This window comes from Cyclopterus lumpus, chromosome 4 (assembly GCF_009769545.1).
Source record: "Cyclopterus lumpus isolate fCycLum1 chromosome 4, fCycLum1.pri, whole genome shotgun sequence".
In the NCBI taxonomy this organism is placed as follows: domain Eukaryota; kingdom Metazoa; phylum Chordata; class Actinopteri; order Perciformes; family Cyclopteridae; genus Cyclopterus; species Cyclopterus lumpus.
Genome location: NC_046969.1, coordinates 11,036,072 through 11,062,236, shown reverse-complemented (window position 1 = coordinate 11,062,236; position 26,165 = coordinate 11,036,072). Strand labels below are relative to the sequence as shown.

General features: G+C 40.4%; 1 protein-coding gene across 2 annotated transcripts; it reads right to left on the bottom strand.

The window, feature by feature from the left end:
* Window positions 1-1,062: 1,062 nt before the first annotated feature.
* znhit6 (zinc finger HIT-type containing 6) lies at window positions 1,063-25,890 on the bottom strand. Of its 2 annotated transcripts, XM_034530632.1 has the most exons (10): window positions 25,671-25,890; window positions 25,196-25,261; window positions 22,998-23,104; window positions 22,768-22,853; window positions 21,040-21,143; window positions 11,480-11,548; window positions 11,169-11,249; window positions 8,187-8,267; window positions 3,530-3,654; window positions 1,063-1,878 (listed from the first exon to the last, which is right to left on the bottom strand). In XM_034530632.1, the coding sequence occupies exons 1-10, from the start codon at window positions 25,838-25,840 to the stop codon at window positions 1,529-1,531; spliced, it is 1,239 nt and encodes a 412-aa protein (XP_034386523.1). In that variant the 5' UTR covers window positions 25,841-25,890; the 3' UTR covers window positions 1,063-1,528. The 2 variants fall into 2 exon arrangements, with proteins under 2 accessions (XP_034386523.1, XP_034386524.1); XM_034530633.1 differs by lacking the exon at window positions 25,196-25,261.
* Between the last annotated feature and the right edge of the window lie 275 nt (window positions 25,891-26,165).

Genomic DNA, 26,165 nt, shown 5'->3' with positions numbered 1-26,165 from the left:
GACACCTAAAGGACACAGCGGAAAGGGGTTAGGGGTGACCTCCCTTTGCCGAGGGATGCGCAGTCAGATGTGAGATCATTGCCTCCGACTGCAAAAGGGTGGAAAATGCGTCATCACATGCCAGACATCAAAGAGCGGCCGTCCATAGGGGTTAACATCCAAAAGAGGTTTGCAGGTTATAAAAACACACCTATAAACACAGGCCCCACCAGTGAGCCATACTGTCAGTTATTACTGGCACTCCGTTGTCGTAATAAACTAACATTAGGCATGAATACGGCGCATCGAGGCACCACATGCGTAACAACATTCACACAGGGAGACACCCCGGAGGTGTCAGAAAAACGAGCATGTCAACATGAACTTTTATTAGCAGATGGAAAAATGAGACTAATGGTCTGACTGAAGCTCGAAAGAAAGGAAGGACGAGTTGAACTTCAAAGGTGACGAGGCACAGCGTGGCGCTCCTTTAGCTTTCAATTAAAAATAAAGAGTCAAAGAGGGACACGTAACGTAATGAGTGTAAAACACAAAGCCGTCTCTTTAACTGCTGAGCTTTATAATTATAGAGCTTCTATAAAGCGTTTTTCAAGACTTTACACTGATCCTAGATAGCTGAACACACACTAAAAGCACAAAGTAGCAGAAGACATTAAATCAAACATTACATGCAATTTGTTCAATAAACACGCTGTATAATGACATTAATTAATTAATTGAGCTTTTAATCATATCACATGATCTTCACCATCAGATGGGAGTTTTTGCCTTCTTGGAAACGTCGACGCGCACACTGAACACTGAGGAATTCTTATGAAAGTTGGCTTTAAATGGATTTTCAAAGTGATCTTGGAAGCAGCACTTGAGAAAAACAATCTTCCCTCAGGGTCCATTTATTAGGTGTTCTGGAGCTTTTGATCGTATCTCATGATCATTATGAACAGATGAGGTCTGATGAAGATGATTGAAAGCTCCAATAAGCTCCATTATAGAGAGCAGCAGATATAAAAGCCAGCCGCTGTTTCCTTTGAAAAAGTGAACAAAAAAAACACACAGATGAGATTACGTTTAAATTATATTTTTGTTGCGCTTGGCCTGATACGAGTTTCAGCATCTGCCTCAGAAGAGCAGCAGCAATACACAAATGTACAAAAAAACAGATAAACAATAACATTGAATTGATTCCATCTACAATGTCGCAACCACTGTTTGTTTCTCAAAACAATCTCAATAAAACAACTGAAAACACTGTTGGTTGCATCGGTCCACTGTATCCGGACACAAGATTGATGACTTCCTGTAAGAAATGGCTGCCTCCTCATTCATTTCACTCGTAACATCTGGGCATTATCATTCCAGTCCACAGCTGTCAGCAGCATGAGCCGACTCATTTTCATCATGACAGTGATGTGAACAGGCTGCCACTATTTCACAACGTCATCCTTAGTCATGCTGACTTCGGCACTTTTTTCTGACAGCTCAATTGTCATCAGAAGGAACCAGAGATGTTCTCATTGCATAAACTGTGTTAATTAACACCATCCTCAACAGTACTGGCACTGTCTTTAAGTTCGTCTTTATTTACCTCCATGTCACAGCTCTTACCACATGGACTATTTTCTTCAGCATTTCCTTCCTCCTCTTCGTCACTACTGTCCATGATCTCTCCCTCCTCTAGATCTCCCTTCCCTGCTTCACTCTTGGCCCTTTTCACGTGTGGACGTTGAGTTTTGGGGCTAGTCTCTGGGGTTCCTGCCCAGATGTTGGTTCCCCCGGGGTTGCAAGCTCCTTGTAGGGATGGAGAAACTTGGATGACACCCTCCTCGTCTTGGTCCACCCTCTCCTCCTTTGATCCAACACCTTTGCAGGCAGGTTCAGCTGAAACAATACAACCACGTTTGTGTATGAAAAGCGAAAACAAAAACACGGTTCTTGCAACAGTTAGAGCACAGCTGGGGTCACGCAGAAAGCGAAATGGCGAGAAGGAGAGGAAGAGTAAAGGCAGTTGGGAGTGATGACGCTCTGGTTTGGCTCCATGCTGGTTTCCAGGAAAAGGCAGCGTGCCAGGCAATTAGGTATGCAATAAAGTAGGGTGGACACGTGAAAGAAATGGATTCAGAATAAATGGCTGTCAGAACAATAACAATAATTATCAGCAATTACTCCCCGGTATGATCTCCCCACAGTCTGCAGATTTATAAAATGCATGAACTCATTTGCATGAAAATGTATACACTTTTGCCAACAACATTATTAAACGGTTATCCAGCTGAGCCTATAATATGAAAGATTAATGTCATTCAGCATCTATTCTTTGTGCTGCAACACGAGGCAATTAAAAAGCTATGCCTGCCTCCAATTAACCATTTATCGTCGACACAGACCATTACTTATAGGATTTCAAGGTCCATCATTTTTTAATCTTCAATAAAAAATAAAGAAATGAAAAAGCACTGCTGACGTAAGCAAACGTAGGAGGGGCGGGGGGAACTAAGTGAATGTTGAACTTATTACCTAAACCTTGTTTTCTCCCTGCAGAGCTACAAAATAGTAGCTACATTTGGAATCGTAATTTAAAATGTGTCATCAAAGAGAGGCTGTGAGAGCCTTAACTGGCTGAATGTGGTTTTAACCCGATTACTGACCTGCAGGACCCTCGACACCACTGTATTCATACTAGATGTGCCGCTGCCAGTTCCCAACTGCTGTTTGTCACTTCCTGCCCACCTTCCCAGGCATTCGCAATTATGAGGCAGTTTCTATAACTAACATTATACAGAAACAGTGTGGCACCACATTTAGCAGTGAAAAACACGCACACACTGACACACACTGAGACTAAAATGACCTCATTCAGCCCGTCTGGGTCTGACCGTGTAATGATACTGGGTTAGTGTGGTCTTTGTGACCATACTAACTGACAGATATACACAGTTTGACCACACTGTGCACATTTGAATGTGAACAAACGGCTCTGTGCTCTTTTAATGATATGCAGTCCTACTTTGTCATGACTTTTCTTGGCCCTAAACATCCGGAGAAAAGCCACATCTCTTGTTTTCATTCTCCACTGTCATTTCACAACTCATGAGATCACTGTGAAAAGAGCCCCGTTTGATCCTCTCTTTGGCCACTGTCGCTGTTGAGGTGAAGTTGGTGTGTGTGTGTGTGTGTGATGCTGTGCAGAACACCCTTATTTCCGTTGGAGTAGCATGTTGCCATAGTGAAAAATAAGGGAACAGGGAGTCTCAAAGTCTCAGCTGGAGAAACCAGGGCATGATACAATGCTGTTGGAATTGGGGAAGTGGATAGGGGTTGGCGTTTTGGGGCCGCGTAGGACATTGACTCAAGTATATGTCCACCCTTTTTGTTTTCTTACAGAAAACATAGGTGAAAAAAGCTAAATATGGCAATACCGACATTTCTTTTCTCCCTAATAAAGCATCAGGAGGTTAGTGTCGGTGCAGAAATTAGTATGAGGGCAAGACTGAAGGAATTTACGACATTAAACAAAAAAAGTGTTTTTTACCTGGTCCTTTCCGTGGAAACTCCTTCCAATGATCTTCGAGTACAACATGCAGCACAGGATATTCTATTAGTGTTTTGTAGCTCAGGTTGTCCCTCAGGGTCTTGTAAATGTCCAACTCATGGAACCTATTTCAAATAAAATTGAAGCACAAAAAGAGGTGATTACAAAGCAGCTCAATTACATCATGCTGGGTAAATGATGCGATATCAGGGTCATTGTGGGTCATTTCAAAATTGCTTCAAAGCAAGAGAAGACTAAATAACACATAACCACTGTTTCTTTTAAATCTTTAACTATTAACTGCTGTTTTTCATTTCCAGCCGCCTGTGGCATGTTGATGGCTGACAATATTTCAAGGATTGATAGAGATTTGAGTCATGACTTGGCACATTGAAGATTCTGCTTGATGTTTGTCTCATAAGATGAAAACTGACTACCAAGAATCAACAACATCTCTCGCATAAAGAGGGTCTCTCACCCCTCCTTCAGCTCTTGTGTGAGATGACATCAGTCTGGTCTTGTCTCTAAGTCGTCCTGTCATGCATTAGGGATGGTCATAAATAACCAGACTAAATAGTTAACTGGATTCTTGGGAGATGAGGCTTGCCTCGACACTGAACTGATTCAGGACCATACAGCTTAGGCTCTCAACAAAATACAAGGTATCAAATATTTTGGATATATACAGTAACTGGCACCGCCCAAAAAAAACTGTCAAACTCATGCCAGACTGAAGATTGTTGAGCCATTGTGTATTTTGCTAAAAGCCTAAGCAGACTGAGCACCGCCCAGGTAGACACCCACTCCTAAAGCCAATCAAAGCACTCTGCCATAGTGTGACATTTACAGGTCTTTACTGGCGGGCCAGCTTCCAAGAAGCCCTCCCTCCTCGAAGACTCTTAGGTGGGCTAAAGATAATTTTGCACGATCCCACAAATAAACGGCAAAATGTGTTGGCACTTCCTGCAGGACAGGATAAAGGAAAGGAGGGATAGCCTCTGGGTCTCAAAACATACGGGACATTTCACAGAAATAGCACATTTAAAGACAGATTCTAGTGTGGAAAGAAAAATGGACAAGCAATCGGGTCAACGGGTAAGCATTGAAGCCCGTTTGTGCAAACTCATTGAAGAAAGCAGGATCATCTACAAGGACTGCGTCCATGAGCAGCGTGCTAGACGTTTCCATTTCATTTGGCTATACGTCGAACGTGTAATAAAAGTAATCTTCACGGATGCTTCTTATATTTGTGTGGATACACAAACTAAACAACAACACAAGCGTTTTGTAAACAACACTGAGGCTTACATGGCAGAGCATGTTGATGCAATTGCTAAAGTTCTGGCCGTTTCTAGAAACACGGCTGGATGGCTGAGCCAACAACATGCACACATCTGGTCTCTATATAGTGTTCTAGTGAATGAACTGAGCAGAGGGCAAGGCTGATGTTCTCTTCACAGAGGTTCCTTTGATTTCCCCTCCACTGCTGAGACCCATTAGCTCGGCTGTAGCAGTGGTGAGGTGAAACGACAAAGAAACAGCAAATATCTTGTTACTAATAATAATTTAGAAAATTGGTACCAGCATTGGTTTGGGAAAATAATCTAAAAGCCATCCACCACTATCCATAGCATAAACCTTTTTGAATAAATAGTATGTGTTTCATATGTACTAATGAGTCTGAGCCATTGTCTCCATATTCAACAAATTATCCCCCCACACACACACACACACACACACACACACACACACACACACACACACACACACACACACACACAAATAACACAAACATCCAGAAGGGCGTGAATGGTTCTCTTGATCCTCAGTCTGTCTCCTTTCCAGTAAGAGTATGTTGACCGGTTACACAGCTGTTTATTTTAGCACAAGAGGTCCTTTATAGGAGTGAGTTGATATTCCAGTAGACATTCAACAGAAAAAAAAACATGCAGCCATGCCCTTTGTGTTCGACTTAGCAAACGGCCTCTAAGTAGCCATGACTACCACTGTCCATGACCTCATAACATTAATAACACGTTTCAAAATGAGGGTCTTTCTTTTCAGACTGCCTTGTTCAAAAACATGAAGGGCCCTTTATAGTGGCAATGCTTTGACCTCGTATTGGACCCTAATGTGACCTCAGTCTTTAAGGGCCTCCCTTCTTATTAAAGCTATAGTCGGAGGTCATGGTCTTGTTATGTAACTGTACTTATGCAAGATAATTCCTGTTGGACAAGCATCCTAATTTTAAACTACTTTTATTCATCTGTCCTCAATATAATGTTGACAATAAACACTTATTAAGAATTACAGACTTATTTTGCCATCCTGGGGATTGCCCACGAGGATCTCAGTGGAGGATGACATCACATGCATACAGTACCTTGCACAAGTGAATAAATGTGACTTTGTAGTTCTATAAACAATTGCAAAGTTTTTAAACTGTAAGTCAAGTTCAGATTGCTGTTATTCGGGCGCTTACTGGCTGTAGCTCCCGGACAGTTCTAGATATTTAGCATGTTCGATATCTAGAATATGCCTGCGATGCCGACCGCGTCTTTTAATAGTTAATTTGCCTCTGATCCGGGGCTTTTGTGAAGGAGCTATATGATTATAATATTGATGAAAGATCCCAGGAAAGTGGATAAGTTGTCATCTACTGTCAAGCTGTTATTAATTGCGCCGTTTCAACAATGTTAGGCTGAAAAAAAGTACATATAAGCTGCCATAAAATATAATCTACTGCATAGAAAGTGTGTGAGGCCCAGCCCACTGGTGTTACAATGATGAAGGGTGGGATGGGAGGTTTCACGAAGGGGCAATGATTATGAGCACTGAGGATAATCATTCACTCCATGACTAAGTGAGAATGGAGGACAGCCAAAGAATAAAAAAATAAATAGGTGAGGCAAATGTGCGCCATCAACACCCACCCCTGAACCCCACTGAAAAAACAAGACAGATGGGACGGGAAGAAAGAGAACACAGGACAGAAACTATGGAAACAGAGAAAGTGAGTGAAGGGAAGCAAAGATGGAAGATGGAGAAATAAGTTGCGAAAACGAGAGTATTTTTTTGATCAATGGCATTTCTCAATGTTGGCATTAAAGTCAAAAGGGGAAGAAAAAGCCCTCCTGAGGCCCTCCTGCCAAAAGTCTTAGTAGCTCTGCAGGAATTTACAAGTCAGTGATGTCATGTTCCTAAACAAATTATTCCGATCAGACACCCGCTGAGTAAAACAGTCATGAATGGCAAGTCCAACAGAACGGCCACACGGACCGGATGCTTGAGCAACGACAGGATTCTGACAGTTTCCTTCCATCTGAATTTAATATGAACTCTGTATGTTACATTTAAAGTATATATATATTTTAAATGTAACATACATTTAAAATATTGTATGTGATATTTTAAATGTAACATACAGAGTTATATATATATATATATATATATATATATATATATATATATATATATATATGAAATGTAACATACAGTGATAGCTTAGTGCCGCTCAGATTGAACAGTATTGGCGTGTACCGTTAGTCATATTGATTCCCAATATCACAGCTTTGCCGAAAGGGGCTCCAACATAGATACAATAGATTATTTCTACACTATGTTACAAATATGTCCCATTCTGTATAGATCCAATTCAAATGAAATTCATAGGACCTTTCAAAATGTATAGTATTTATGTAACGTGTCAAGTTGAAACAAACCTTTGCCGATATAATATTGGACTCTAATTGATTAATTAATTAATTAATTAATTAATAGATGTTTTAATCAGTTGAGCTGTAGTGTGAACAACCACGACAAGTGGTGAACAGTTGATTTCAGCACATAAAATGCAACAAAGGGCCAAGTTGTTGGGGAAGCCTTTCTGGAGTCCATGGACGCGTCCCTACGGTGTTTACGCAACAGTTAAATTAATTTCTCCGCGGTAAAACGGCACATAAATATGGTTCAGATGTTGCTGTACTCTGTAGACGTTCTACTTCCGTGTCCTTCTTCTCACAAGATCGTGCGTGATTCACACATCGAGCCAAGAGCTTGGACGTGCCACGTTTGTGTTGAGCTCCGCCCTGCAATGTAATTTGTGGAAACAAACTATTTTATTCATATATTACACCACTTGTGTGAACCTATGGCTTTGTTAAAGCAATTTCCAGCACCAAAACAGTTCGTCCACATGAGTAAAGGTATGTTTTCAAAAGAGATTTGAAGAACTTTCAGAAATCGGACTTCAAATTTTTAGCTTTAGGGTCAAATTATCCCTTTCCACTGTAGCCTAAAGACAATGGTTCTTCATTATATAGATAGCTGAGATTGTTCTGCAATTTTGTATGTAAAACAAATGGGTATGTATCAAATGCCAGTGCCTTTTAAAAAGTGAATTTAAGAAATGATGTAAAATCGAGAAAAAGACCTTGGACCCCAGAGGGTTAACTGTGTGACTGGAGCTAAAGCCATGAGGTCTGACAACAGCCACCATGTTTAGTCCTACCAGATCCAGATCTCTTTTTAGACCCTGCACCCACAATTCCATTAAGAGGGAGCGCGAACATACTGTCGGTGGCATAAGTCAAAAGCACATCACGTTATATTGAGAAAAAGAACCCGAGACAGGTGACGAGAGGAAAGAAAATCTCACCTGACAGAGTTGGCCTTTCTCCCCTCCGCTTTCATGAAGACTTTCACGTGATCAAACGGAGTGCGTACATACATCTTCAACCTGGAACAGAAATCCACATCAACACAGGAGGTTAGAGTCTCAACTGCAATCGAAGAGAAGACAATTAAAAAACACGGGAACAGGGTCTGTGTTTCTGAAGCTGGTTATCATAAAAAGGTCAAAACACAAAGAGCTCATTGAGTGTAGCACAGAAGAGACCCAGATGTAAACTTATCTGGTATGCTGATATATGTGTGGCTTCTGACTGAGGCTTCTTGTTTAAGGAACAATCCTTGATGCAACGGACGGCACCTGAGCCAATGAGCCACGGAGAGTTAAACCCCACTCACTTGAATCTCGGGTAAGCAGAGGTTCTGCCTAAATGGTCGGCACTGGACGTTAGGTGTCTATTTTTAAAGGTTTCTCTGGAGAGCAAAATGCTCTGGCTGTAGGTTGTACAGTAGGCCGTTTACTGCTGACTGTTATCAGAACGTTAGGTCAGAGGAGTCAGATTGCTGATCTGTTAGAGGTTCAGATTAGAAATACTGAATGTTCTCCAATCAAAGAGCCTTCCTTGTTCATGTTGGGAGAAACATGGGAATTTAAAAAAGAAAGAGAAGCAAGAGCAACATTACACAGATAAATGCAGTAAAGTAAGATTGTGGTAATTAAACAGAACATGGAAAGACACTAAACGAATCCTGGGTGACTGAAATTAGATTAAGTTTGGGTCGGGACATGAATAAAATTCACAAACTTAAATCCCCCCTTAGTTACATTAAGATAAACAACCTATTAAAATCATCTGCTCTATGGGAAACATGCACATTCAAGTTGAGCACAATTCAGCCAGGTGGCAGACAGATCAGCAGAGTTAAATTCATTGATACATTTTATTTTGAGCTGTAAACTAAATAATACGACTGTACTTGGATGAAACGCTATATAACAAATAGAAAACATATTTGAAAGAGCCTTCTTAAGCAGGGCTCTTGTACATCCAGAATGATTTGAACTTATTTTGTGTAACTGAGGCATATGCTGTTATACTACGCTGCAGTAGTGTAGATACATCTGTATCTGCATTTCAACAGCAATTATTGTGAACAATGCTCATTCCAAGTTGGTCTGAACATGAGAATCCAGTAACTGAACACAGCTCCACTGTTGCTGCAAAGAGCAGAAGTGTTCTTTTGAACTTTTTAGGAGAAAACAATGAGTAGCAGTTATTACTCTTAACCTTAGAAGTCCTTCAAACTATTTTTCAAACTGGCGTTGACTTCTGGGTCTATTATCCAATGTTAAGTTTCCTACTTCTATCCATGAGCCCAGTTATTTCTTTGACTGAATGCAGCACGCTATAGTGAGATTTCTGGCTTTGCTTCTGGATTCAGCAGGAACTGTAAAAAAAATCGATAGAACTAAAAATAATAATGCCCTTGGACTTGGACACTATGGAAACAGCTTTCACTTCCACTGCACACATCCTGGAGCAAAGCCGCAGCACACCTCTAACCGAACACTATTCCCACATTCGTCAATGTGAATTAGCTGCTTGGCCAAACTTCGCCATGAAACATGGGACACGGTGTGACATGGAAGCACTTTCCAAACCGGGGGGGTAGATATCAACAACCACCACTGACCCACACAGCACTTCCCTGCTTCCTATGGCCTGTCCCTCATCACAACACCAGTAATCCTACAGCTACAACTGTGTGTGTGTTACACAGAGATATACATATGGGATGGATGTATGCATGTTTTATACAAGAACTTGATGGTGCGCCTATCTTTTAATGATGCAATCTATAAATCATCTTAACTAGAGATCCACCGATTGCAATTGTCATGGTTTATTTTGATTGCCGATGTTTTTAAAGTCTGACCTGTTGGACTATAATTGTCCTTTTTTCACGTCTCAAAGTCAGTGTAAATCTTAATGTTTTTCTTTTACTTGTTATAGTCATCTACAGTGATCATTTGCAAAACATACATATTTTGAATGATTAGGAAAAATATTGGCATTAGTAGTTTTAATTAAGTATTATAAGCTGCTTAGAGCTAGTGTTGGCAAGTTAAACAGATCATAGATCCCTCTCTAATATCCATTTTGAAAAGATCTCCTTAAAAAACTGTATTTAGTCATAGGGCTTGCACAATGGTGTAGTGGCTGTAGTTACCGCACAGCACCAGGGACCTGGGCTACAGGGATCCGGGCTACAGCCCCCCCCCCCCCCCCCCCCCCCCGCAACCCTGAAAAGGATAAACAGTTACGATGATAGTTATAACTTACCATGGCCCATTACTCAATTATACGGAGTAGAGCTTAAATGCATCATAACGCAAGTCAATACAGCTGTTTCAAACTGTGCTGTCGGCAGATGAGTGGGTCACTAACTATGAACAGCATGCATGAGAATGAATTACAATATAATAGCTGCCTGATTGAGTTAGTATTACCAAATGTATTTTTAATGTTCCTCGGTGGCTTATGTTGGATTACTTGCAGCTGTGACAAGTTGTGAGCTTTATGTTTTCTTCACCAACGCTGACGAACATCCACACCATCAACATGTGTGTGCGTGTGTGGCTGTGACGTCACTGTCTATGCCGCTTTGGGCACTAAGAAGCCAATAGGAAAACCGGCTTTCGATTCGCTGCTGATCGATCTTCATATCAATAATGTTTTTTTAAAGCCTAAAAAGTATGTTGGTGAATAAACATCTCCACTTATAGTCAAGTGACCTGTAGTTACAGCCTCACATGAGCTTACACATATCTCCCAGTGCCCCACAGAGACGTTTACAGATTTTACATTCTGGAAAAAAAGAGCACTTGTATCGGATTGGTACTCTGCTAATGTCCTGAGTTTGGGCATCTGTATCCGGAAAGAAGATGGATCTGTGTGCCATGAAAAAATATTAGATGAAAGTTAAGTGTTGATTTGAAAAGGCTCACTTTTGGCGCGTCACAGGGTCCGACTCTGTAGGGTGGATATAAGGGGTCAAGATCTGCTCCAGGGTTTGCCTGTCGGACACCCTAAAACAAAAAAGAGAAAAGTAAATATGGAGGGAAAATATGCTATTGTTAACATCCAAATCAAGTCAATTTATAATGGATAATGTATATGTGTGGCTTCTACAATCCTGGACAACCACACGCAGAATGTGCATTTGTGACATGTGCTTTTCAGTATTGAAACAGTCCTGATAATGTTCTCTTTGATTGGTATATTATTCAAGAAAAAGTAATGCTGTTGTGTAACTCACCTCCTCTGACTGAACTCTGTGCTGCTCTGAGGAAAGATGACCTTCAGGTGCCACAGGAACAGTTTTTCTCTAAATGAGACACAGAAAAACATTTTGTTTGAGCTTGTAAAACAGAATATTGCTTGATGCCTGTTTTTCAGACAGATGATGTCACCAGTGCTCTCACAGTATTCCCTTCACAGTAAAACACAAATGCTCTTGTTTTAATTCACAACATGAAACGGATTCATCCTTAATCTGTCCAAGACAATATGACTGGCTGCTTCCCCAATCTAGTCCATCTGTGGGACTGTGTGTGTGTGTATATATATATATATATATATATATATATATATATATATATATATATATATATATATATATATATGTGTGCAAATAAATAAACCAGAGTCACTATGGAGACTGTGACATATACACTCAATCCTAGGACACCAGCTGGTGGATATCACATAATGATCACTTCTTCTGGGGTAATGCTCTGGGCAGTAACTATTGAGCGTGGTTGGGTTTTGTTGGGTTGCTGGGCGTGCTCTACAACCAAACATGTATCCCCCAAACAGCCGCTGTGTTCATACCTCCTAATATCATCATGATTCAGAAATAGCCAAGAAATGTTAAATATCAAACAGTTTGGTAAATATGAAAAACAAGATGCATTTCCAATTTTATTCTTTTATAGTAAGGGATTCATTACTAGTAATCTAGTCAGCCTAATCACCATTTTGACACATTCAAATGAATTATTACTAAAGCATCATTAACTCAGACGTTACAGAGAATGATTCCCGTTCCATGGACTGTTTTGTCAAGTTTGGTGTAACTTGGACACGCGAGGAGTTCAATATTGCTGAAATTTGAATAAACAAGCACAAAAGACAATCAGACTTCCTTTTGCAATCGGCGGTCACTATTGGCCATTTAAAAGAATGTAAGTTTAACGCACTTCTACATTGGCTTTCAGACTCAGCGGTTGCAGCCAGCTCAGGACCCAGGGAAGCACAGTGTTGAGTGTGAAGATGTTTGTATGAGCGGTTATTGAGAAAGCAGCAATGACCAAGCGTTCAACCCGTTCTGAACAGGCATGTTTGAAACGGGCACAACACCAAGAAAAACATTGAAAAGTATATTTTTTGCTGCCCCTGAGGAATAGGATATACTGGCACAGGCATCAATAAGTCGTGCTCTCCAGTTTACCCATGTACCCCACATACTGAGCTGAACTTAACATCAAGGACTTGCATTGACCAAGACCACAGAATCTGCCATATACAGGGTGGAGCTGATTCATCAACCCATTCTCCATCAGGAAAGACATGGTCTTGATGGATCTGAAAGATGAAGATGAAACGCGGAGCATAATTGTAAAGGCACATAGGGGAAAACTTGTTATTAGGGCTTACCAAAAGAGATCCAAAGCAAAACTTGGAGGTCTTTTGATATTTGTAATATTAAGATGTTTATATCGTTTTTGAACTTACCAATACCAGTATATAAAAAGGTACAATCATTTGTGGAACGGATGTATGCCGAATTGGAGAGTGGTTCATATGGGTTTTAAAAAGTGATTTTAAATATAAAAAAAGATTAGCATTTGGTGGGGTAGTAAGTGGTTTATTTAGGTTTATTACATAAACAGAAATGAGCTGTAGTAATTAATAAAGTTGTTTACATTCAAACAGTGTTGAATAAAGCAAAGCTGTAGCATCGGTATTGAATGCAAGTTATCAGGGATGTTAATAATGAACAATGTAAATATTAAATTGAAGAAAAAAAAGAAAAGCCGAGCAAAACTCAGTGGCTTGTTATACAAGAGGAAACATCTGGTCCACCTTAAAAAAGTTAAGCCCACCTTAAGTGCACCTGAGCCCAAGTTGTTGCTAGCTTCGGGGCTAACCCCCTTAACTTTAATCAGCAGCAAGACACATGATCTTGTCTTGAGTGTCGAGGACACTCGCTAACGTTAAGCTGGGTTTGCAATACACAACCTCCACTCCAACCAGGGGGAGAACACTGTGTGCAATCAGTGATGACAGGCAGAGGTTATACCTAGGGCTGGGCGATATAATATTATCTATATCACGTTTTAGTATTGCTTCTTTTACTTAAGAGATCTGAGGACTTATTCAACCACGGTATGTTCATTTGTTATGTTATGTTGCAGTACTGTAGTTTATTAAAATACTAAAAGGATTTTCACTCACAGAAACACACATTTCTGTTTCAGTCCATGTAATGTAGTGTGTTCACTGTCGACCTCTCAATCATCTGCTGCTGCATATTTCTTCATCATCTGTCTGTCTGGTCTCCACAGACACACAGACACCTGCATTGTGTCAAACTTCACAGCATTTAAAATGATATTGAGGCCTGTGTGCCGGCACTGAGCCCCAGACCGCCCTGGCCTAATTTGACCCCTGTCCATAATCACAGCTGCTGAACTCAATACCATGATTTTTTGGACCGCAGGCATTGTTCTGGTTCTCGTGAGGTTGCTGTTGTGGATCGAGATAGCAGCATTATACAACACAAAGCATGTTGTTTCCTTGAAAACAGGAAGAAGTAGTTTGATAGAAATATATGCAGTACTGGCAGAACACCCAATAAAAGGTGGTTATGAGTTTCCACTTGGCTGTAAGGAGAGGGTGAAGGGGTAAAGCTGTAGGTAGTGAAGGAAGCTGCAGGCATGTTGGGAGTGAAAACAAGGTACTGGGAGGTAATTCCCTCAAAAACTGTAACGTACCAAACACCTCTAACCCCTTAGTGACTAGTCAGAGGAATGTATGCGTTTGCTCACTTTTGGCGGAGTTTCTCCTTCAGTGCATCAGTGTGCAAGCGTGTATGTGTACAGGTATGCATGTGTTTGTACGTGCAAGAAAATGAGGGTGGAGCACCAGGTGTGATGCCATTATTCTGTCATGACAGCAAATGGAAACTATGTCCTCCAATGGAAAAGGGGCTTGCCCAAAGATGCATGCAATCACTTCAGGCACGGCAAGCAAGCATACCTGGGATAAGTGCCATCATTCATTGTCGGGGAGAAAAGAGGAGAGCGCAGCATAAAAAAAAGTCAAAACAGAAGCATCACTGGTAGAGAACGGCTGCTTTGAATTCCAGAACATTCTAACAAATATGGGGACAAATCCTTCAATTTATTGCATGCCCTTTAAAAAGATTAAGCGCTTAAACCACACAATTCTGTTGAAAGGTGTATCACCTCCACAGAATTCCATGCAGTAAGCCATCTGCTCTATGGCCTGCATGTTCTTCTTCATAATTATTACGCAAAAAGCTTGTTGGACAACAGGAACTAAGCATAACCAAAGAAGTAGAATTGGTATATGACCAGACGAGAGTGGAAATGTTGCATAATTAATTTTGTGTGTTTTGTGTTTGCCTACAGGCTATCGAGAGTGTTAAATGCCTCTAAAAAAGGTAGGCACGAGGCAGGATATTTTATGATCAGCTCTGAAAGTAATATTGTGAGATTTTTTTTCCTTCTCGTTCTAAAACCTGAATTTAAAAAAAAACCTTGAGGTTTCAAATCATTTTCTTTAGTCGCTTAAAGAGGATGAAGTGCTGCTTCCCAAGTTGCCGTTTCTGCTTTCTTAAATTGGTTCAGGATTTACTATGCTACACAACGTTGACACAATAGAAATAGCTAATATCATTTGTCTGGACTTCACCCATAAAGTAGGAAATGTACTTACAAAATATTCAGGACCAAATTTTTACTTTAAAAACGATCTTTAGCTAATGGCTAAATTGGTCACCGTAGCCCTGACGAGCTGGCAAACCCTGAGCATTTCACGATGCAACTTGGCCTCTCTCTAAACTTAAGTTTGAGCAACTATCAGCACTCTGCATCCGTGAAGGAGGCTGAGAAATAAAGCAGACTCAGAGTAGGATGGATGAATTCATTAAAAAAAAACACACGCACTGTTGATTAAGTAAGCGATTGGAGTCGCTTGTGCCATCGACACTAAAGAGCAGAAAGCCTGACTGGCGCTCTTGGCAGCCAGAGCAGATCCATCTGGCTGGATTAAGAATTGGACAGATCCAACAAAAACGGTGCGGCATAAGGAACCATGTGTCCTGTGTTTGTGCCCGTCAGAGCTCGATGCCAGAATTTGGGTGGCAAGTGGGTGCCGGTAGACTGAGATGACAGGACTTTGGAGCCTCTCTACTGAGAGGCAACACATAAATCCACTATCCATGCACAACCTCAGACGGTGGAGTGCAGAGAGGCTGATGAACGAAAAAAAAAGAGAGGAGACAAAGATTACAGGCAGCTGTCTCGAAAGACTCCGTCTTTAAGTCTTGGCTTGGGCCTGAGTTGCTGGACAAATGCCGTGATGTTAAGTCATGAGTCTGCTTTCCCTGAAAAGCTCAGAACGCACTTCTCCTCCAGTTTAAAGAAGATTTAAGGGGTTGAGTATGTATTTGTACGCAAAAATATCAAGACGAGTCGACAGTCACGCTAGCTCCATGAGGCTGTGATGATCATTACTTGGGTGAAAAAAAGATAGTTGAAAGGATGACAAATGGAGACATTTTTGCAAGTCTTAAGGGTCTTACCACGAATGGGAAAAATAAAAAAACTTGGGTCTGATGTGGATAGTCATTAGCTTTCGGTATCCTGACACGAACTGACGTGTTGGACCAATGGAGCGATTGACCTGTGCTAGATGAAAAGTTAAAGGACAACCCAGGTAATTGGGATTTAACCTCGGGGTACCATGAATATTTAGTATTAGTGTGGCATAGAAAATAAGGAGGGTTTCATAGCCAAAGTTTCAAGTCATTAACACTAAGGTTCTGCTGTTATTAATGTACTTAATTGTAATTAATACATACAGTTAATACAATTAACGACATACTAAATTTAAAACACGTGGCAACCAAAGCCTTAAAATGTAGTCAAGTGTATTGTCTCCAATTCATGCAGTACACACACATTTATTGTGCTATTTCGTCGTGGAGCCATTGACCATCTCCTTTGCCAGGCAACTGCGGCTGTAATGAAATCTGGTAAAGTCTGTTCAGCTAATGTTAGTTAGCTGTTGCATTGAATTAAAAGTGTTCCACCAGCGAGTCCTATGAAGGCTTTCATTATGAAGCAGTTCAAAGAATGGACGATTTAAGGCTGGACCACGCTTCTCTGGAAGGTATTTAAGATGTCAACTAATCTTATTTGAAGGCAAAAGTGTGTGTGTGTGTGTGTGTGTCTTTTCACAATAGCCACAACAATAAGAGAAGTGGAGTGTTTGAAATGTACAAGCCCCCCACCCCCCAGGTGTGTCTGTTCACACCTGGAATTACAATGCATTTCCAGATGCTTCTCGAGAGACCACTTGAGATAGGACTTCACTTCCCCGCTCTCTATGCAAATAGACGCGTAGTAAACACGTGGCTAATACAGCGGACGTTGCAACATAATATTACAGAAATGCCATGAGTCGATGGACCCCAGGGACGTCTGTGCTGGCGACACTGCTGTCAGGCATTACAGCGGTACACAGAGCCGGGGATGAGAGTGGACGAGCGTACAGGTGTCAGATCTGCATAGAGCCCCAGAACAAAAACCCTGACACACCACCAACGGCATTATAACAACATCAAAAACACAAAATTCCCTCTCACACTTCCTTCTGTGTTTCCCCCGGCAGTATGTCAGCGTGGGTTCTCTCAGGCTTCCTCCCACATTCCAAGGACGTGCAGCTTAAGTTAATTGACTCTAAATTGCCCATAGGTGTGGATGTGAGCGAGAATGCTTCTGTCTCTAAGCGTCTGCCCTGCAAGTGTCACGACCTGTCCCGAGGTCCAACGTCAGCTGGGATCAGCTCCTATGAGCTGTTTGAACATCAATATAGCAGTCATGATGTTCATTTAACTGTGGGAAGCTAGAATCGTGATAGAGATTAATATTGGATTAACTGTGCAGCAGCCAGGTCTGAGAACACATCAGTTTCCTGTCACGCAATTAAGTGTGCGTGTACAGCAAGCAAGAAATTATTTCATGGATTGAGCAGCATCTCTTAAATAATATGTAGCAGCGGGACGTGCATCGTTTATATCCGAAAAGAAACCCAAAGCAAAAGGAAACGTTTAGCATTCTTGGGCCATAATTACATTCAGTGGAAGATGCTGTGCTTTTTGAATGTTTTAGCATGACTGCATGGAGGTTTAACCAGCTTAAAGCCCTCAGAACCTTACTTGAGGTGCAGCAACAGTGTTTCCCATAGACAAATCATATCCGTTCACCAGGCCAGGAATCAATTTGTAGGGGATTATAACTTTACTCGAATTACAACAATTAGCACTTGATTATTTCTCAGGTCGCCATTTTTATTTACACCTGTAAATATCAGGGAACACAATTAGGTCACCTAAAAACCAGAGAACTGGGTTAAGTGAGGCTGATATCCTGTAGGCTGACATACATGGCACAAATCTACAGCTTCTCAAATTACTAATTATCTCAAGTTACTATAGAAATATGTGGTTATTATTTTCTTAAACTGTTTGTGTCTAATTAGTCAACGGCAAAAAGGTGGAAAGAAAGTAGTTGCATGGCCATTATTTAGCATGCAAACATTGAATTAAAGAGATACATGCTCACAAACTCCAACACACACGCACGCCAGCCAGTAATGATCCTTCTCTGGCAGCATGAGTACGTAGCATGAATATGTCGCTAACCAGCTGCAGTCACACAGCTCACACATCTGCTTTTTATATTATGTACTTGGTACATTTTTAAGCACATTCTCTCTCGATCCCTTCGCAATTCATTGTATACCTTTCATCCCATCCCTTGTGTCCATTCGCTGGTCTCTGAATGGGACACAGTTGCAGAAACATCTTCACAGTGATACTAACCAGACTAAACAAAAGAAATGCTGTGCAGCTGGCCAAAGATTCCTCTCCTGAAAGTGCAGCAGCAAACGTATAAATATTCTTCTTGTGTCTTTTGCTGGAGCAGTTGTGGGAATTTAGCACACTTCCAACGTTGTTGAACCTTTATAAAATAACAAAAACTTAAAAGACATTCTGGTCTCATTCTGCAAAAAGCCTTCTTTCACCATCTGACAAGTGTTGAGTTGGGAACGAGGACTATGGACATGGAGGGCGGGCTGCAACAACCTGACATAGTGTTGCCTCATGCAGAGATGTGCACATGTAACTCACCATCTGCAAAACACCAGCGGCAGACATGACAGAGGGGTAGACTTTAAGGATGGAAAAGAGGGTGGTGATGGGGAAACGAACCACATCAAACCAGCTGGAGAGACTGACAAAGGATTCTTTTTCGTGGCAATCCTGATTGGCACCCAATGTTGTCCCTGGCATTTCAGACTATAATATGCAGTTCAATAACCACTTTCCCCTTGCGCCCCTTTTCCACAGAGGGATTAGAGTGGCGGGGTTCAGCCTGAAATAAAAACAAAATGGTAAAATGAGAAAGAAAATATGCCAGACATGACATGACCACCAGTTGAATGGAGCAAATGTGCCCAGGCATAAGACTTACTTACGACTTCAGGTTCTTAAGGAAATAATATGCCTCACTTACAAGTCTGCATAGTTGACCACACTAAATCTATTTCTCCCGAAACCAACCGCCAACGGGGGAACTGTTAAATAACAACACTAGCCTTGTTGGTGGTGTTATAATCTATGCTAAGTGTTATTTAAATGATAAAATAATCAAAATACCATTGTACATTTTTCTAGTTTGTTCATTTGGCCGAAAGGAGTCTTTTTCCGTTACATTATTCCTTTCGCAGTAAGTGAAATAAATGTTGTGACCGTAATTACTGGCTTCAGTCAACAACACCAAGGCTATCCAGCTACAACACAGGGTAACATAGTCAAATGCCATTTCAGAAAATATCACACGTTTTAAGAGTGATGCAACCGACTAATTACAGATGAGGTCAACAGCTCAGGAACAGCTGGGGACTGACCCTCTCCCTGCCAACTCTGAAAACTAGGGATGATACTGTGCTCATGTACTTGTACTTGTAAAAATACTCAGATACAACCGCACCCAATACCACTTCACAGCAACCTCTCGTCAGTTGATGAGTGGCCCAGCTGCAACGACAACCCGGTGCACAAACATGATCCATAATTTCTCACCAGCTGCAGCGTATGTTCTTTGACTATTGGACCTATACTATCTTAGCTTGATGATCGACGTCATGATGCTCAAATACATTTTGAAACTTTAATAAAACAGCATGCCTTCAAAAGGTTTATTGATGAATGACTACAATGCCTAATATATTAGTACAGAATGTAGTAGCCTAGATATGTTTTTTTGTATTCACCTAATCCTGCAATAGTTCCTTTAACTGGGGTAATAATACAGAGAAGATGCACTGCCGCTGCCTCATGATGGTTTGGGGGCGGTTGTATGGCTCATGAGTAGAGCTGTCGTCCTGCAACCGCAAGGTAGATGCTTCGATCCCTGGTCTCCCCATATGTTGAAGTGTCCTTGAGCAAGTCACTGAACCCCGAGTGGCTCCCCAGGTGCTTCACAGCAGCGCACTCCAAGGATGGGTTAAATGCAGAGGCCAAAGTTCATGTATGTAAAAATATACATTATGACGAATGTAATAAAAGGTTATGTTTAAGTCTGTCTGCAGCATAGAATATGGTGCTCTTGCGCCTCAGCAAGTAGAGTGTGTGTCTGTGTGCTGGTTGGAAGCTCCAAATATACTGAAGCTGACCACATCTGACGAGGGCCAACATAATGGCAAGTTACCATCTTGAAAGGGTGTCCTCGTTGTGAAATACAACACAACTGCAAACTGTCAAGCAACGACGTAAGCATGTCATCCCGGCTGAATCTCCCCAGGGAAAGTGTCAGACCTCAAATAATTTCAGATTATCAGAAACTAGTCTGTTAATGCCATAACACCTCAACTAACGAGGTAAAATATGATCACAGGTTTAACAGCGTCCATTGACGTCATCATCATGCACCAGACCTGCCAAATGAAAAGCTGAAGAGATCCATGTTGGATTTAACTGCTGTTAGGGCTTAACAAGAGTGCCATCCTGTGGTTAAGTAGAACATCACTAATCAGAAGCTCATTTGCTCAAAACTCAGCCAGATTTAAGTTCACCAGAAAACTGTGCACTGTTATCTCTGACTGTTACCGAGCGCATCATTAACGTAACAAAATGTTTTGGTATGGTGGCACCGCTCTGATGGAAATCCTAGTAAAGGATGTTTAAGAAAAGAATTATCTATTTCATCATGGTCATCATTTTTTTCAAGAGTGATAACAGAATAGAATGAGTAAAAATGACATATTTTTTCATAGTTAGTAAGTATATTCATGTTACCTTTCATTTTAACAGGGTGAGCAAATACTGCGTTAGAGCCTAAAGGAAGTGATGTCACTAAATTACCTCTGAAATAAAAATAATTTGTTCCAAAATACGGTGTTTTTTAACAATTAACTACAGCTCAGGACAAGACGAATAACAATGTTCTGTTTAAAGTAAAAATATATTGTTTGTATTTCAGTTAGTTATTTCATTCTTACTTTGTGAAGAAGACAGTCGAGTTTTCTTTGCTCCTAGTGAAGGTGATGGGGAGGAACCTCAATGTGAGATTCATCTTTCTGGCGTTGGCTGCCAGTCTCTTTGCCTGTAAAACAGAAAAGTAAAGACAGCACAGTACATTATTGAAGTGTTCGTATTTCTATAAAGGATAAAAGTACATCAAGATTTTAAAAAGCTACCAGACCTTTAATCAAGATCTCACAGCAGCATACTTCAGACACAGCATGAAACAGAAAGCTTCTCTTCTTAGCCTTGAACAGATGTGTTGGGGCCACAGGCTGGCTGACATTTGAGAGGAAAAGTCAGCAGGGAGTGGGGGTTGATCTTCTCTCAGAACAACAATTAACTCATAAACAATTGAACCAAAGAATACCTGAAATACTTCTTACTTGGCTCAAACTTTTAATTGCCTTTCCTTTGTGGCACTTATGTAGCTCCTTTGAAACTTCAGATAGGAGGCTAGGAAGAGACATTAAATAAGAGGTTTAAAAAAGAAAGAAGGTATGGCACTCCACAAGGCTACAAACAAATTACTGCACTTGCAATGTTCTGGAGGAAAACCAAATCCCAAAGCGTATCATGTGCCAAGCAGTTGTCTCTCGCTGGGAATAAGCTCATTATCTAGATTGATTTGTGATTGCTGAAGCAGCCACTGCCTCAACAAATCCTATAAAAGAACATGCATTACTCTGAGCTATCAAATATTATGTTCTGATGTAGAAACGGTGCAGGTGAAAGCTGTCTGGAAAGGACACTGAATAAATGAATGTCTGTGGTTTGGAGCAGCAGCAGTAAGCATTGCACAACCACTGACGCTAATTATATCAAGTAAAGCAATAAAAGCAAGAGAAGAACATTCAGATGAGGCTGTAAAGCTTGGTGCAAATAGGTTTTTACAAAGAGTATCGTGCATTAAGTATTTCATTTCTTAGAAATGTGCATCTCCACTTCTTACATAATCAGGTTGTCTTTAAAAAAAAATAATAATAATATATATATATATATACACACACACAAATTAATATATCTGTTAGACTTGAGCAGAGAGTAAACCATTCACTTTTACTCCTACATAAAATTAAAAGCCATTTATAAAATTCATCAGGCTTACAATCAACAAAAAGAAAGCCGACACTGACTTTGTTTCTAATCACTCTCCATGCTCTCTCATTGTGTGTTCTCATGGGAAACTCAAGTCTCAATATTGTATATTGTTTTCATTTTAGCCAATCCTATAATTGTACCCCTGTTATTACTATATTTCCTAAATACATTAGTTTTGGGTTAGAGCATTAGTTGATGACGGGGATAATAAGGATATTACACGAATAAAAACAACTTTATTAAAAAAGAAAAGAATAGTGATAAAGAAAGAGTTATATGGAGAAATGATGCTTGCTTGTTAGCTTTCAGTGAGATCCTTTTGTAATCCTAAATTGGCTCTTTAAAGCGAGCCCTGGACTTTAGACGGCGTGGTCAGTGTCCCATCCGCCTGCTCTTGCTCTGTTTAAAAGTAAGTCAGCTTGTGAAAATCTCTCAGCTTATCAATCGACCTTCTTCTTCCGTGTCTTTGGTCTGGTGCGTTTCTTGGCGTGCTACAGTTGATCGAGCGTGTGCAACATACAGGGACAGAACAAACTGTGGAGGGAACCTTTTAAGGTCCGTTACAGTTCTCAACATCAAGCAAATGCATGAAATCGAGTACGTACTTTTAAAGTGGAACGAGGAGTTTGGATGAGTTTGTCTCTGGTGGCCCCACCAGCAAATCGTCCTGTATCCTCCAGAAGCCTGTAGTCTACAGTGCAGGTAAAGAGCACATTGTAAACAAACATACAAGTAAAAGGAGTAGCATTTATGTAACAGCTATAACTATTAACTACACTTATTCTTGCAGTTTTCAGTTTCTTCAGTCAAGGAAAGGTGTAAAGAAGATGCTCACCATTGAGAAGTGCCATTTCATCAAAATCTGAGAGGGTCACAAAGGCAGTTTTATTTCTGACTCCACTGCATCCCGTATCCTCCTTGTGTTTCTTCACACACAGCAAGCTGGAAAATATGAACAAACAGAATTGGTTAGGTCATGCTTCAACCGTCTAAAGGAATTCAGTGTGAATGCAGTCGCAGACAGCTACACAGAGCGGAGAAGGAAGAAGGAAAAACCAAATGCTACAAATGTTTTCAGGCCAACAAATATGAAACAAAAGGCATACACCTGAGACAAGGTGGACAGACACAACTAGATTAGATAAAGAGGTTATCATCATTCCAGAAATATTTTTATTTAAGACCCATAGAAAACAAACTGATGTTTCCTTGATTCACATTTGTGTGGACAACATCCATCAACTACTAGCCCAGACATAAACACAGTTACAAAAAGAAACTGACTTTAATTGTCCTCCAAATCTGTCCCAAAACCAACTGATCGCTTCGGTCCTCAGAAAGTTATTCTAAAATGCCTGTAATTGGCTTTCTGAAAGATCTTATTAAAAAAATGAGCCATGGAAAGACCCTTTTTGCTGAGAGACAAGTATTTGCCCAGGGTCGGATAAAGACTGTGTTCCCCGAGAAACTATGTTAAAGGAATGCTGAATGATGTCCAAAACAACAGGCACCATGAGGGGAAAGGGGAAGGACATCCTGGTCTTGGACCATTGCCATGTTGAACAAGATAATTCTTTAGCGATTATTACAAAAGAGAACTGGATTTAAAAAGGAATTTAGCTTTTAAAATTCATAAAATAAAATGATCTAACCATAGAACTAGAGCACACAAATCAGAGAAAATAATCTTAATCATGTAATCACATTGTAATCTATTAATAATAATTAAGTTTTTTTTTTCTTTGATGCCATGACAAAGTGTTAATAATGAACATATGCCTACAATCATACTCACAATTACTAAATAGCCAAGAGCATGGATAAAAGGAACTAATTTTTAGGGTGAATGTGCCACTTAAGATAATTGTGATTCCCGTGTTTGACAGCTTCACAAAAGCCACGTGAACAGTTTGGGTGGACCTCTCTCTTTGTGCCTGCTTTACTTCCACTATCCATCGTCTACTGTCCAATACACACACAAATATATTATATTAAAGATTACAAAGGCCACATCTTGTTTCTGTACCTATTCCATAATTTGTACTTACATGTTGCATTACTTCAGACTCACAGGGAGATTGTGTGTGGCTTTTAATGAAACCATTGTATATTTCTTTCCCAGTAATACAAGTTTTACAACAAGAGAGTTCCTTCTCTTAGTATACTCTTACATTCACTACATTGTGCTTTTTGCCAACAGAAAGCATCAAAAGGTCATATTTTATTTTATGTTAGAGTTCCAAGTACACTAGAAAGGAAATGTTTTTTTATTTTTGCGATTTATACTTTTTGTTTTTTCACTTTCTGTGCAGTTCAATTGCTTCATCATTGAAAACAATGAACATCTAAGTAGGGAGCACAAATTAATTTGCTAAAGAAATATAAAAAAATGGTGCTGTATCATTAAAACATGTTTAACTACAGATGGGAACCATCTGAGTCAATAAAACAGACATTATGTTGATTACTCCCACCCACATTAGCTTTGGGCCAAAACCAATTCTGATATAATTGTTACATATAGCAATAATTATTATAACATTATTTTTAAGTTGAAAAACTTACTCAAAGTTAACTTTAGACTGATACATTTAAAGGTCTGTATTTTTCAGCACTATGTAAGTCTTGCTACTGAAAAGTATAACTGCTGTCAAGTTGAGTCCAAAAGCAATTTTAAATGAATTACCCTCTGTTTAAAAGTATATAGGTAAATATACAAGTGAACACAATTCAAATTGAAATGTGTTTCTCTTTATCACTTGAAACACATTTGAAGCATTTAGGTTGAAAAGTTAAAATACGTCCAACAGCAACTAATAGTGCTTAACATAAAATGTATCTTAGTTACAATTAATATAGGGGGTCCTTGGAACATTTTCTCACAGGTTTCTACAATAAAAAATAAAAAAAATGTAGGAATAATTGTATGCAACAGTGATCATGTTGTCTTAGTTTTAACTATATTGTGACCCTTCAGATTGTGGCTGGTTATTTACCAGTAAAATAACTCAATTACTTGTTCAATAATCTCACCTGCAAGAATTGCCCAGACAGGCTGGACATCTGTACTTGGCCTCTTCTGAGCCACACACAGCGCAACTGCAGGACAGAGAACAAGTTAGCACGGGGCACACGTGATGGAGGTCGGCTTCATAGCTGTGAAACTAACTGCGACAGGATGGATACAAGTGCAATAGATAACCCACTAGAACACAACCTCCCGGAAGAAGAAACACCAACACGTCAGACATTCAACGTTTAGCCGACACCGCTCATAGAAACTGGACATGGAAGAACACAAGGAAGCATGAGGCGTGATGTGTGGAAGCTAACTTACTACTTGCTAACTTTGTAGCATTACTTGGCGATGTTTATTTGCCGTTAGTAACACCTAACGCCCCTCCTCTGTATACGTCTATAACTTTTACAAAGATCCGAACAGAGCTCGAGCTAATACGCTAACGTTAGCTCACTTCAGTCCCGACTTCCTGTCTGTTAAAACACTTACTTGGAAAGAGACATCTTTCTTTTGGTCCCTTTCAGCTCCTCCTCCGGGCCGCTGTTTTCCATTTGGCTCTCCGCAGTTGGCATTAAGTCCGTTGTTGGTACAATTAAAGAGCACATGACAGGAGAAGAGGAGCCCACGTTGGACTTCACGGAGACCCGGTGTGGTGACATCAAAACAAACCCTCTTCCGCGGCTGCACGCATACCGTAGCTGCACGTGGAGATGAGTTCCGGTTGGAAACCTGCTCAGTAGCGCTTCTCGGTGTCAGTGGAAGGGAACTGCAGCGTCATCCAGTCATGAGAAAGTTAAACACTGAGCCGATGAGGAATGGGGAAATATGTGTCCGTAATAATGCAGGTGCTTTTGGTAAATAATCACACAGATCGTAGAAAATGCAGAGCTTTTGTTTTCCTGTAATAACAAATAATCATTCTGTGCCCAGCTGCAGATTTGTGTCGCTCTAAGTGTAGATAGTCTATTATAGTATAGAAACTAT